The 14754-nt window shown below is 44.9% G+C and overlaps 1 protein-coding gene across 2 annotated transcripts; it reads left to right on the forward strand.

Moving 5' to 3' along the window:
* Window positions 1-136: 136 nt before the first annotated feature.
* On the forward strand, window positions 137-11959 carry LOC139402527 (immunoglobulin-like domain-containing receptor 1). 2 transcript variants are annotated; one of them, XM_071146523.1, is made up of 8 exons: window positions 144-316; window positions 5090-5106; window positions 5202-5355; window positions 7034-7183; window positions 7548-7667; window positions 10338-10484; window positions 10787-10909; window positions 11023-11959. In XM_071146523.1, the coding sequence occupies exons 1-8, from the start codon at window positions 250-252 to the stop codon at window positions 11886-11888; spliced, it is 1644 nt and encodes a 547-aa protein (XP_071002624.1). In that variant the 5' UTR covers window positions 144-249; the 3' UTR covers window positions 11889-11959. The 2 variants fall into 2 exon arrangements, with proteins under 2 accessions (XP_071002623.1, XP_071002624.1); XM_071146522.1 differs by lacking the exon at window positions 5090-5106 and having other exon boundaries at window positions 137-316; window positions 5185-5355.
* Window positions 11960-14754: the final 2795 nt, after the last annotated feature.

Here is a 14754-nt window from a genome sequence, read left to right on the forward strand (position 1 = left end):
CTGTATTCTCATAGCGGCTTCCTGCCATTCTGCGGTAGGAAGCACCTGTCTACGTCACATACAGCACCTGTTTCGGGGTGGGGTCTGTCTGTCTCCGCAGCCAGCAAAGCAAATTCCCGAAAGGTGTCGGACAAGGAAGACAAAACACAAGACAGACAGAACAATGGGGAGTCTGTTTAGGAGGATAATTTAGGTCTTTCCTTTTTTTTAATAGATAATAAATTGGGCGAGATAATATTTATTAGTTTAATGGATCAATCATCAACGATGAGGAGGTTGATACTGGCCGCGTTCGTCCTCTCTTCCCTACCGACAGGTGAGTTTTTGTTGATGAAAATGAGCAATTTATATTTGAATCGTTAAATGTTGTCAATTCGTCCTGTTCTTGCATTAGAGCTTCGTTTCATTAAGTCGCGTCAAAAGTTTATGCTATTCTAATGTATCCATCCACAACCCAAAAAGTTCCAATGACTAGCCAGTTAGGCAGGAGCCGGGGTATCGGTCACATGATGGACAGATACCGATGAGTTCTCACGATGACTCGCACTGTCGTCCTGTCAAGTTACAGATACTGATCCTTATCTAGATTTAGACCTACTCATAATGAAATACTGTAGATTGAAAATGGAATTCACCTTTTTTTTAGAGCAAAACTCCTGTTGGTTTGGCTCCAGCTGGGGGGAGAATGGGTGTTAGTTATCCTGACATTGCACCTCAATAATAGTAATTATGTAGGGTATTTAAGGACATAGACCCCGACAGTTACAGAGTAACCTGACTAGCCTAAATGGCAACCTGGTCTCAGAGCATTTCGTATTATTCTGTACGTAAATCCGGGACACTCCATTTAGTGTGATATGTTATGTTTGGTATGGTTACAGAAGACAAACTGTTACTTAAGGCAAAAACGAAAGTAGGGTGGATGGGTGGGTGTATAATGCAAACGTCTAGCTCTAGCAACCCAAAGGTTACGAGTTCATCACAGACAACTTCAGCATTTTAGCTAATTAGGAACTTTTCAACTACTTGCTACTTTGCATCTACTTAGCATGTTAGCTAACCCTTCCCCTAACACTAGCCTTAATCCTTTAACCTAACTCCTAAACTCAACCTTAACCCCTAGCCTAGCTAACGTTAGCAAGCTGTCTAACGTTAACCACCTAGCTAGAATGTAACATATCATACTGTTTGCAAATTCGTAACATATTGTACTTTTTGCAAATTCGTAACACGTAATATGAATTGTAAGTTTTAACATATCATAGGTAATGTGTGATGGACATCCACAAATTAATGCATACCATATGAAACGTATTATATGATAATAAATGGAGTGTCTCGGATTTACATACAGAATAATACGGAATGCTCTACAACCAGGTTGTAAAGGGTGGTCTATTGCCGATATCCCTCAACGCCAGTTCCACTGCGTTTTGTCAGGGCTCTCCAAAACTGTCCCTGGGGAGAAACCGTCCCGTCGGTTTTCACTCTAACCTTAATCTAGCACACCTGATTCTAATAATTAGCTGGTTGATAAACTGAACCAGGTTAGTTATACTTGGACTTAGAGTGAAAACCTACAGGAGGGTAGCTCTCCAGGAACAGGGTTGGAGAACGCTGTCGTACGGTAAGAGTTGAATACACCTGGCCTATACTGTAGAGGTATTTTTGCAATGGAAGTTGAGTCTATTTGAATAGCATCAAACTGTTTCCTGTGGCAGGCTGTCTCTTGCTTTGTCACTAGTTTTTCTGGTTGAACCACCTTCAGTAGGGCTCTGTCACACACACGTACACATACTCTACCCCATTCTTTTATTCTCTCTATCTCATTCAATATGCTTTAACCCAATGATTCCCACCGGAACGCCAGCGCATTTTGGTACCAACGATTCCTCTGTGATTTAACGGGGGCTGAGCTAGAGCGGTGTTTGTGAGACCAGGGCAGTCCGAATGGATTGAGCTACAAACTATTTAAAGCGATCTCTGAAAAGCTGAGACTCTCAGGAACACGCACGTGTGACATGTTTAGGTCTATGACCTCACAAGCTACAGAAGAGTCGCTAGAAGATACGGTTCTTCTACATAGATCATAGGAAATCCCAGGACAGTCTCTAATACTGTAAGGGGTTCTTCTACATAGATCATAGGAAATCCCAGGACATAGTCTATAATACTGTAAGGGGTTCTTCTACATAGATCATAGGAAATCCCAGGTCATAGTGTCTATAATACTGTAAGGGATTATTCTACATAGATCATAGGAAATCCCAGGACATAGTGTCTATAATACTGTAAGGGGTTCTTCTACATAGATCATAGGAAATCCCAGGACATCGTGTCTATAATATTGTAATAAGCTGACATAGTTGCTGTCACAAACTCCACACAGTTGTCACTGACTAGTTGGATATTCATTTCCCAGTGAGCAAACCATTTCTGTACTTGTTTTTGCTTTGGTGGACCTTATGTTTTGTATTGGCATTTGTCAATAAAACTCATGAATACAACTGTTTATGTCAAATAGTTGTTGTGTTCTACTTGTAGCCCTGGTTGTCCTGAAAATACAATGTTAAAACACTTCATGGTGAGAATAAATATAAGGGCTGGCCGTGCAGAAAGTCAGATCAATGAGAAGCTGATTTTTGCTGTGGCCTCGGGACTGATGGAGTTAACGCACATCTGAGCAAGAGAACAAGTACATTAGAATGTCTAGTTGTAGAAACCGACGCCTCACAAAGCAGCTTCATTAAAAAGTACCCACAAAACACCAGTCTCAACGTCAACAGTGAAGAGGCGACTCCGGGATGCTGGCCTTCGAGGCAGAGTTCCTCTGTCCAGTCTCAACTTCAACACTGAAGAGGCGACTCCGGGATGCTGGCCTTCGAGGCAGAGTTCCTCTGTTCAGTCTCAACATCAACAGTGAAGAGACGACTCCGGGATGCTGGCCTTCCAGGCAGAGTTCCTCTGTCCAGTCTCAACTTCAACAGTGAAGAGGCGACTCCGGGATGCTGGCCTTCTAGGCAGAGTTCCTCTGTCCAGTCTCAACATCAACAGTGAAGAGGCGACTCCGGGATGCTGGTCTTCTAGGCAGAGTTCCTCTGTCCAGTCTCAACATCAACAGTGAAGAGGCGACTCCGGGATGCTGGTCTTCTAGGCAGAGTTCCTCTGTCCAGTCTCAACTTCAACACTGAAGAGGCGACTCCGGGATGCTGACCTTCTAGGCAGAGTTCCTCTGTCCAGTGTCTGTGTTCTTTTGCCCATCTTAATCTTTTATTTTTATTGGCCAGTTTGAGTTATGGCTTTTTCTTTGCAACTCTGTCTAGAAGGCCAGCATCTCGGAGTCGCCTCTTCACTGTTGACGTTGAGACTGGTGTTTTGCGGGTACTATTTAATGAAGCTGCCAGTTGAAGACTTGTGAGGCGTCTGTTACTTAAACTAGACACTCTAATGTACTTGCCCTCTTGCTCAGTTGTTCACTGGGGCCTCTCACTCTGGTTAGGGCCAGTTTGCGCTGTTCTGTGAAGGGAGTAGTACACAGCGTTGTACGAGATCTTCAGTTGCTTGGCAATTTCTTGCATGGAATAGCTTTCATTTCTCAGAACAAGAATAGACTGATGAGTTTTAGAAGAAAGTACTTGGTTTCTGGACATTTTGAGCCTGTAATCGAACCCACGAATGCTGATGCTCCAGATACTCAACTAGTCTAAAGAAGGCCAGTTTTATTGCTTCTTTAATCATAACAGTTTCCAGCTGTGCTAACATAATGGCAAAAGGGTTTTCTAATGATCAATTAGCCTTTTAAAATGCTAAACTTGGATTAGCTAACACAACGTGCTGTTGGAACACAGGAGGGATGGTTGTTGATAATGGGCCTCTGTATGTCTATGTACAGTTGAAGTCAGAAGTTTACATACACCTTAGCCAAATACATTTAAACACAGTTTTTCACCATTCCTGACCATTTAATCCTAGTAAAAATTCCCTGTCTCAGGTCAGTTAGGAACACCACTTTATTTTAAGAATGTGAAATGTCAGAATAATAGTAGAGAGAATTATTTATTTCAGCTTTTATTTCTTTCATCACATTCCCAGTGGGTCAGAAGTTTACATACACTCAATTAGTATTTGGTAGCATTGCCTTTTCGCACCAAAGTGCGTTCATCTCTAGGAGACAGAATGCGTCTCCTTCCTGAGCGGTATGACGGCTGCGTGGTCCCATGGTGTTTATACTTGCAAACTATTGTTTGTACAGATGAACGTGGTACCTTCAGGCGTTTGGAAATTGCTCCCAAGGAATAACCAGACTTGTGGAGGTCTACATTTTTTTTATGAGGTCTTGGCTGATTTTCCCATGATGTCAAGCATAGAGGCACTGAGTTTGAAGTTAGGCCTTGAAATACATCCACAGGTACACCTCCAATTGACTCAAATTATGTCAATTAGCCTATCAGAAGCTTTTAAAGCCATGACATTTTCTGGAATTTTCCAAGCTGTTTAAATGCACAGTCAACTTACTGTATGTAAACTTCTGATCCACATTCACTTATAATTCACTGTAATAATCTGTCTGTAAACAATTGTTGGAAAAATGACTTGTGTCATGCACAAAGTAGATGTCCTGACCAACTTGCCAAAACTATAGTTTGTGAACAAGACATTTGTGGAGTAGTTGAAAAACAAGTTTTAATGACTCCAGCCTAAGTGGATGTAAACTTCAACTGTAGATATTCCATGAAAAATCAGCCGTTTCCAGCTACAATAGTCATTTACAACATCAACAATGTCTACACTGATTTAATTTAATGTTATTTTAATGGACAAAAATCGACTTTTCTTTCAAAAACTGTACATTCCCCCTTTCTCTCACACACACACACACACACACATACACATACACATACACACACACACACACACACACACACACACACACACACACACACATACACACACGCATACATACATACATACATACACACATACACACATACACATATATACACACACACACATACATACACACATACATACACGCATACATACATACATACATACATACACACTGACATGATGTATTCTCTCCCATCAGAGGTGCAGAGCGTCCAGGTGAATGTTCCTCAGACAGAGAGGAGTACAGCTCTATATATATATATATATATGACATGATGTATTCTCTCCTATCAGAGGTGCAGGGCGTCCAGGTGAATGTTCCTCAGACAGAGAGGAGTACAGCTCTGTTTGCCTCCGTCATTCTGAAGTGTGATTACTCCACCTCCGCTAACCAGCAGGATGTCCAGGTCACCTGGCGATACAAGTCCTTCTGCAAGGACCCCATCCTGGAGTATTACTCCCAAGGTTAGTTATGGACCCTTTCCTAGTCTCCAGGTTAGTTATGGACCCTGTCCTAGTCCCCGGGTTAGTTATGGACCCTGTCCTAGTCCCCAGGTTAGTTATGGACCCTGTACTAGTCCCAAGGTTAGTTATGGACCCTGTACTAATCCCCGGGTTAGTTATGGACCCTGTACTAGTCCCCGGGTTAGTTATGGACCCTGTACTGTCTCCAGGTTAGTTATGGACCCTGTCCTAGTCTCCAGGTTAGTTATGGACCCTGTCCTAGTCCCCAGGTTAGTTATGGACCCTGTCCTAGTCCCCAGGTTAGTTATGGACCCTGTCCTAGTCCCCAGGTTAGTTATGGACCCTGTCCTAGTCCCAAGGTTAGTTATGGACCCTGTCCTAGTCCCCAGGTTAGTTATGGACCCTGTCCTAGTCCCCAGGTTAGTTATGGACCCTGTACTAGTCCCCGGGTTAGTTATGGACCCTGTACTAGTCTCCAGGTTAGTTATGGACCCTGTCCTAGTCTCCATGTTAGTTATGGACCCTGTCCTAGTCTCCAGGTTAGTTATGGACCCTGCCCTAGTCCCCAGGTTAGTTATGGACCCTGTCCTAGTCCCCAGGTTAGTTATGGACCCTGTCCTAGTCCCCAGGTTAGTTATGGACCCTGTCCTAGTCCCAAGGTTAGTTATGGACCCTGTCCTAGTCCCCAGGTCAGTTATGGACCCTGTCCTAGTCCCCAGGTTAGTTATGGACCCTGTCCTAGTCCCCAGATTAGTTATGGACCCTGTCCTAGTCCCCAGGTTAGTTATGGACCCTGTCCTAGTCCCCAGGTTAGTTATGGACCCTGTACTAGTCTCCAGGTTAGTTATGGACCCTGTACTAGTCTCCAGGTCAGTTATGGACCCTGTCCTAGTCCCCAGGTTAGTTATGGACCCTGTCCTAGTCCCCAGGTTAGTTATGGACCCTGTCCTAGTCCCCAGGTTAGTTATGGACCCTGTACTAGTCCCCAGGTTAGTTATGGACCCTGTCCTAGTCCCCAGGTTAGTTATGGACCCTGTCCTAGTCCCCAGGTTAGTTATGGACCCTGTCCTAGTCCCCAGGTTAGTTATGGACCCTGTCCTAGTCCACAGGTTAGTTATGGACCTTGTCCTAGTCCACAGGTTAGTTATGGACCTTGTCCTAGTCCCCAGGTTAGTTATGGACCCTGTCCTAGTCCCCAGGTTAGTTATGGACCCTGTCCTAGTCCCCAGGTTAGTTATGGACCCTGTCCTAGTCTCCAGGTTAGTTATGGACCCTGTCCTAGTCTCCAGGTTAGTTATGGACCCTGTACTAGTCTCCAGGTTAGTTATGGACCCTGTACTAGTCTCCAGGTTAGTTATGGACCCTGTACTAGTCCCCAGGTTAGTTGTGGACCCTGTACTAGTCCCCAGGTTAGTTATGGTGGAAGTGAAGGGAACTGGCCTGGAGCTGGGTTTGAGAGTTGGGCTACATGCTAACTAGTTGGGCTACAGTTTGACGGTGTATATAGGCAAATTCTAAGGTTGTTAGTGGTTGGGTAGATGAGTTTGCTTTAGTGTTTTCTTCAGGTTTGTAGTGAGGCCCAAACTTCCTGTCTCACTCTAGAACCTGAAATATGAATTAAATTACTGGTAATGTACAGTAACACTCACTTCTGAATGAAACATATCTCCCTCTATAGCGTACCAGAATGCTCTGCAGCTGGGTCAGGACCCGGCCAATGACTGCCCAGACCGCCAGCGCACGGTGAGGATCATCGTCCAGAAGAGAGGCTCCAACGAGGCCATACTGGGCACAGAGTACCGGGAACGCAAGATCTCCGTCCAGAACAGTGAGTCTAGACAGCCTTGTGTTGCAACATTCCAGTAACTTCCCCTAAATCCCCCAGTTTGATAGAAATCCTGGTGGGAGAATTCCAAATTCCCTGCTTAAATCCCTCCTGATACCGGAAGTCATCCAACCTGGGCATTTCTGGAAAACCTGGGATTTTTAGGAACGTTACTGGAATTCTGTAACTTTAATCCAGTCACAATGTCACACCTGCGTTAACTAATCCAAATAGTGGTGGAATACAACAACAATGTGAAATGACTGGAGGTTCCCAGAAGAATGGATTGAGAAACAACGTGTGAATGTGTGCTGTTTGTTGCTAAGCTGACATGTTTTGACGTTGTTGGGCCTGTCTTCCCCCACAGAGGCTGACCTGGTGATCAATGAGATCATGTGGTGGGACAACGGAGTTTACTACTGTTCTGTGGAAGCCACGGGAGACACCAGCGGCGGCTTGGATGGCGTGATCCAACTCATGGTCTACAGTAGGTTGACCACGACCACAGCTATGACCACAACCTGGGCCGTGTTCATAAAGCGTCTCTGAGTCAGAGTGCTGATCTAGGATCAGGTCCTTCCTGTCCATGTCATCTGATTCGTTAAGATGTCTTTCCTGTCCATGTCATCTGATTCGTTAAGATGTCTTTCCTGTCCATGTCATCTGATTCGTTAAGAGGTCCTTCCTGTCCATGTCTTCTGATTCGTTAAGAGGTCCTTCCTGTCCATGTCATCTGATTCGTTAAGAGGTCCTTCCTGTCCATGTCATCTGATTCGTTAAGATGTCTTTCCTGTCCATGTCATCTGATTCGTTAACTTCTTACGGCTGAAATCCCGTTAACGGGATCGATTTGACAACAGCCAGTGAAAGTGCAGGGCGCCAAATTCAAACAACAGAAATCTCATAATACTTGAATGTTTGAGGAATTTTAAATAGCTTCTTATGGCTGTTGGCAGTATTGAGTAGCTTGGATGAATAAGGTGCCCAGAGGTGCCCAGAGTAAACTGTCTGCTACTCAGGCCCAGTTGCTAATATATGCATATTATTAGTATATTTGGATATAATATAAAACACTCTGAAGTTTCTAAAACTGTTTGAATGATGTGTGAGTATAACAGAACTCATATGGCAGGCAAAAACCTGAGAAAAAATCCAACCAGGAAGTGGGAAATCTGAGGTTTGTAGATTTTCAAGTATATGCCTATCCAAGATAGTGTAAATTTGGTCCGATTGTACTTCCTAAGTCTTGGGGATGAGGTAGTTGGGTGTGCTATTTACAGATGGGCTGTGTACAGGTTCAGTGATCGATCGGTAAGCTGCTCTGACAGCTGATGCTTAAAGTTAGAGAGTGAGATATAAGTCTCCAGCTTCAGTGATTTTTGAAATTCATTCCAGTCATTGGCAGCAGAAAACTGGAAGGAAAGGAGGCCAAAGTAGATGTTGGCTTTGGGGATGACCAGTGAAATATACCTGCTGGAGCGTGTGCTACGGGTGGGCGTTGCTATGGTGACTAGTGAGCTGAGATAAGGCGGGGCTTTACCTAGCAAAGACTTATAGATGACCTGGAGCCAGTGGGTTAGGCAACAAATATGTAGCGAGGGCCAGCCAACGAGGGCATTCAGGTTTCAGTGGTGGGTAGTATATGAGGCTTTGTTGACAAAACGGATGGCACTGTGATAGACTGCACCTAGTTTGCTGAGTAGAGTTGGAGGCTAATTTGTAAATGGCATCGCCGAAGTCAAGGATCGGTAGGATAGTCAGTTTTACGAGGGTATGTTTGGCAGCATGAGTGAAGGATGCTTTGTTGAGAAATAGGAAGCCAATTCTAGATTTAATTTTGGATTGGAGATGCTTAATGTGAGTCTGGAAGGAGAGTTTACAGTCTAACCAGACACCTAGGTATTTGTAGTTGTCCACATATTCTAAGTCAGAACCCTCCAGAGTAGTGATGCTAGACGGGGGTGCGGGCAGCGATCGGTTGAAGAGCATACATTTAGTTTTACTATCATTGAAAAGCAGTTGGAGGCCACGGAAGGAGTGTTGTATGGCATTGAAGCTCATCTGGAGGTTTGTTAACACAGTGTCCAAAGAAGGGCCAGATGTATACAGAATGGTGTCGTCTGCGTAGAGGTGGATCAGAGAATCACCAGCAGCAAGAGCGACATCATTGATGTTTACAGAGAAAAGACTCTGCCCGAGAATTTAACCCTGAGGCACCCCAGAGGTCCGGACAGCAGGTCCTCCGATTTGACACACTGAACTCTATCCGAGAAGTAGTTGGTGAACCAGGCGAGGCAATCATTTGAGAAACCAAGGCTTATTGAGTCTGCCGATAAGAATGCGATGATTGACAGTTGAAAGCCTTGGCCAGGTCGATGGATACGGCTGTACAGTATTGTCTTTTGCCGATTGTGGTTATGATATCGTTTAGAACCCTGAGCGTGGCTGAGGTGCACCCGTGACCAGCTCGGAAACCAGATGGCATAGTGGAGAAGGTACGGTGGGATTCAAAATAGTCGGTGATCTGTTTGTTAACTTGGCTTTCGGAGATTTGAGAAAGGCAGGGCAGGATGAAGCTAGGTCTATAACAGTTTGGGTCTAGAGTGTCTCCCCCTTTGAAGAGGGGGATGACCGTGGCAGCTTTCCAATCTTTGGGGATCTCAGACGATACAAAAGAGAGGTTGAACAGGCTAGTAATAAGGGTTGCAACAATTTTGGCGGGTCATTTTAGAAAGAGAGGGTCCAGATTGTCTAGTCCTGCTGATTTGTAGGGGTCCAGATTTTTCAGCTCTTTCAGAACATCAGCTGTCTGGATTTGGGTGAAGGAGAAGTGGGGAGGGGGGCTTGGGAAAGTTTCTGCGGGGGGTACAGAGCTGTTGGCTGGGGTAGGGTTAGCCAGGTGGAAAGCATGGCCAGCTGTAGAAAAATGCTTATTGAAATGATTGATTATCACAGATTTATGTTTTCATGTCATCTTATTCATTAGGAGAAGCCAAAGCTTATATCAGCACTAGTCCTACTGTGAAGCACTTTGTAAATACGGACCCTGGTGGGAATGGACTCTAAATGAAGTGACATGGGTATAAGTGCATGTCTGTTTCCTGACCTAGTAAGTATCATCTGATGTAATGATTTCCTGTGTTGTGGCTGTCTCCAGACTGGCTGACGGTGCTGTTCATAGTGATTGGAGCTCTGCTCCTCATCCTGCTCTTCTGTATCTGCTGCTGCCAGTGTTGTCCTCAGAGGTGCTGCTGCTACGTCCGCTGCCCCTGCTGCCCACAGACCTGCTGCTGTCCTGAGAAAGGTAGGGAAGGGCCTCTGTCTGTCCCTGCTGTCCCTGCTGCCCACAGACCTGCTGCTGTCCTGAGAAAGGTAGGGAAGGGCCTCTCTGTCTGTCCCTGCTGCCCACAGACCTGCTGTCCTGAGAAAGGTAGGGAAGGGCCTCTCTCTGTCCCTGCTGCCCACAGACCTGCTGTCCTGAGAAAGGTAGGGAAGGGCCTCTCTGTCTGCCCCTGCTGCCCACAGACCTGCTGTCCTGAGAAAGGTAGGGAAGGGCCTCTCTGTCTTCTCCATCTCACCTCTTCCTCTGTGTCTCTCTCTCTCCAGCGGTGATGCAGCACAGGATGATGAAGGATGCCCAGAGGGCCATGGGTCCATGGATGGGAGGTCAGCCCATCTACAGCCCCATGAGCCACGGATCCTCACAGATGAACCCTCTGCTGTATGCAGGTTAGTACCACACACACACACACACACACAGCAGAGCTATGCTTCTGATCTTCTAAATGTGTTTTAAACAAATCCATATTTGTCACTTATCATGGTTTTCTCTGTCCCATCAGGCTCCCAATCAGGGAAGAGCATCGCCATGGCCCCCATGCCCCTACCCCCTCCCCCATCTGGCTACAACATGCCCCCCAGTGTCCACGCTGCCAGCATCTACGGCAACCAACATCCCGGCAACAAGCAGATGCTGGACTACCTGGAGAGCCAGGTGAGGGGCATGGATGGGACCAGCCCCATGATGCAGCCCCAAACCCACCACCAGCAGCTCCAGATGATACCCCCTCCCCCTCAGCACATGATGCCCCAGCACGTCCCCTTCTCAGCGGGTCCTCCCAGCATGCTCTCTGGCCTGGACGACGGGGCCGTGGAGTACCGGGGGATCATCCAGATGCCTCCCATCGTAGAGCAGCCTGGACGAGGAGGTCGGAGAGGGGGCCAGCCGCCGCTTGCTCCTAAAACACGTCCACCCAGCTCCAGAGGAAGCAGCCGCAGCGAGAGTCGCTTCACCAGTCACCGTGACGACCGCAGCGAAGCCAGCGGGCGCCGTTACCCGTCGCCGTCAAGGAGCCGTGGCATGCCAAGGAGCTACAGTGAAGACTTTCTGGACGGGGAGAGCCGGGGGGCGCGGGGTCGAATGGGTTCACGTGACGACCTCAGCGACAGGGTCCCTCGATCCCGCTCCAGAGACGACCTGTTCGAGGAGCAGCGTCGCGCCCCGCCTCCCAGCAACTACTCCCGCTCCCGCAGAGGGTCGTTCAGTTCAGATGAGGATGAAAACAGCAGGAGAGGAGAGGGCAGAGGTCACCGGAGAGGAGGAGGAGGAGAGATGTATTCAGACATTCCGCCCAGCTATTCTGAATACGAGCCGGGACAGAAACCACCAAGGAAGAATGAGCGTTACTCTGTTAAAACTCTGCTTTAGTTAGTACACTGAATACACACTCCTAAACACAAACCACACACACACACAAACCACACACACACACACACACTCACACAACCCCTTCAAAAGCATTTACCATCTGACAATGGCATTTGATCCATGCCTTCAATTACACATAATCATATAATCACGCAGATATGAAAGAATCACTCACAAAGACACACTGGTGCACACTACTTGGTTTCGTCACTTCTTCCATTCAGGGAGCCTTTAATTAATCTGTCCCGCTACAGGGCAAGAGTTCTGGCAGGGGCACTTTGGTCATCTGATCTGGGCTCTCACTGGCTACCTCTCCTCTCCTTCTGCTGAATGGCATTACAACAGCCCCCTCTGCTGGTTGAACGCTCTCAGTGCAGATAAGTGCCCAATCTTAACAATCTGTTGTGCAAACAAAAGCTGTGTGTACAGTACAGTAGTCAGCCAGTGAGTCAGCCCTCAACAGTAGATGAGCAGTTTGAAAGGCTCAGCAATGGGAAATCAGAGACTGTAGAAAGAGCTGAGGTTGGGCAATTTTGCAGAGCTAAACAACTGTCTCAGGTCACACTGTCATGTCCTCCTCCACCCTCTATCTCCTCATATTGTGCTATTCTAATTAGAGGTCGACCGATTATGGTTTTTCAACACCGATACCGATTATTGGAGGACCAAAAAAAGACGATACCGATTAATCGGCCAACTTTTATTATTTATTTTTTTATTATTTAAAATTTTTAAAAGTTATTTATTTGTAATAATGACAATTACAACAATACTGAATGAACACTTTAACTTAATATAATACATCAATAAAAATCCATTTAGCCTCAAATAAATAATGAAACATGTTCAATTTGGTTTAAATAATGCAAAAACAAAGTGTTGGAGAAGAAAGTAAAAGTGCAATATGTGCCATGTGAAAAAGCTAACGTTTAAGTTCCTTGCTCAGAACATGAGAACATATGAAAGCTGGTGGTTTCTTTTAACATGAGACTTCAATATTCCAAGGTAAGAGGTTTTAGGTTGTAGTTAATACAGTATTTATAGGACTATTTCTCTATACCATTTGTATTTCATATACCTTTGACTATTGGATGTTCTTATAGGCACTATATATTGCCAGTGTAACAGTATAGCTTCCGTCTCTCTCCTCGTCCCTACCTGGGCTCGAACCAGGAACACACGAAAGTGCTGTTTGAATTAATGCTTACGAGCCTGCTGCTGCCTACCATCGCTCAGTCAGACTACTCTATCAAATCAGACTTAATTACAACATAACACACAGGAATACGAGCCTTTGGTCATTAATATGGTTGAATCCAGAAACTATCATTTCGAAAACAAAACATTTATTATTTCAGTGAAATACGGAACCGTTCGGTATTTTATCTAACTGGTGGCATCCATGAGTCTAAATATTCCTGTTACATTGCACAACCTTCAATGTTATGTCATAATTACGTAAAATTCTGGCGAATTAGTTCGCAATGAGCCAAGCTGCCCAAACTGTTGCATATACCCTGACTCTGTGTGCAATGAACAATTTCACCTGGTTAATATTACCTGATAACCTGGATTTCTTTTAGCTAAATATGCAGGTTTAAAAATATATACTTCTGTGTATTGATTTTAAGAAAGGCATTGGTGTTTATGGTTAGGTACAGTCGTCCAACGATTGTGCTTTTTTCGCAAATGCGCTTTTGTTAAATCATTCCCCAGCGTTGCATCGATTATATGCAACGCAGGACACGCTAGATAAACGAGTAATATCATCAACCATGTGTAGTTAGTTATAACTAGTGATTATGATTGATTGTTTTTTATAAGATAAGTTTAATGCTAGCTAGCAACTTACCTTGGCTTCTACTGCATTCGCGTAACAGGCAGGCTCCTCGTGGAGTGCACTGAGAGGCAGGTGGTTAGAGCGTTGGACTAGTTAACGGTAAGGTTGCAAGATTGGATCCCCCGAGCTGACAAGGTGAAAATCTGTCGTTCTGCCCCTGAACAAGGCAGTTAACCCACCGTTCCTAGGCCATCATTGAAAATAAGAATGTGTTCTTAACTGACTTGCCTAGTTAAATAAAGGTATAAAAAATACATTTAAATCGGCAAAATCGTCGCCCAAAAATACAGATTTCCGATTGTTATGAAAACTTGAAATCGGCCCTAATTAATCGGTCGACCTCTAATTCTAATGGGGAAAGAGAGGGATGAATGACAACATATGAAAGAGATGAAGTTTGGCAATTATGTAGAACTAAGCAATTGTCTTTGGTCAGCGGCCATGTTGTCCTCCTCCTTCACTTTCGCCCTCTTGTTTTCCTCCATCCGCCCTACATCTCTCCATCTTGTATTATCCTAACGGGGAAAGAAAGGACTAAACGAGAGAAATGAATGACAACATATGAAAGACGTAGAAAGCACGAATGATAGCTGGCGGCGTGCAAGTCGACATGTCGATCTGATTTTCCAGATTCTAGAACTAGGACTCTAGAACGTTTACAATTTCTTTAACGTTTTTGAAGGTACTACACACAACATTTTATTTGTATCATTGCCATAACATTAACAGATGAGAATAATACATAATATGCCTTATTTAATTGTTTGTCAAAAGTAAACCAGAAAACAAAATGTGTTTCCTGTTTGTTTTTAGCCATAGCCAATGTAGGCTTGTACTCCATGATCACTCAGGTCCCTTTTCTACATGTTGTACATGTAAATAGTTTTGAACTGTGTGCTCTGTCTGGACATCTTGACTTGTGAATATTCAGTTATGTATGTATCGATATGGCTCAGGATATTTAAAATGTGAGAAAAATGAGCAAAAACGATGTGCTGTTACGTGAAGTCAGTTTGCTTGGGGACT

The sequence above is a fragment of the Oncorhynchus clarkii genome, unplaced genomic scaffold, assembly GCF_045791955.1.
Source record: "Oncorhynchus clarkii lewisi isolate Uvic-CL-2024 unplaced genomic scaffold, UVic_Ocla_1.0 unplaced_contig_8744_pilon_pilon, whole genome shotgun sequence".
Lineage (NCBI taxonomy): Eukaryota > Metazoa > Chordata > Actinopteri > Salmoniformes > Salmonidae > Oncorhynchus > Oncorhynchus clarkii.

Bases quoted from the DNA above. Each gene is read 5' to 3' on its own strand.
- LOC139402527 (XM_071146522.1), top strand. From the start codon at position 250: ATGGATCAATCATCAACGATGAGGAGGTTGATACTGGCCGCGTTCGTC. The intron at 7,668-10,337 runs GTAGGTTGACCA...GGCTGTCTCCAG, and splicing joins GATCCAACTCATGGTCTACA to ACTGGCTGACGGTGCTGTTC. The intron at 10,485-10,786 runs GTAGGGAAGGGC...CTCTCTCTCCAG, and splicing joins CTGCTGCTGTCCTGAGAAAG to CGGTGATGCAGCACAGGATG.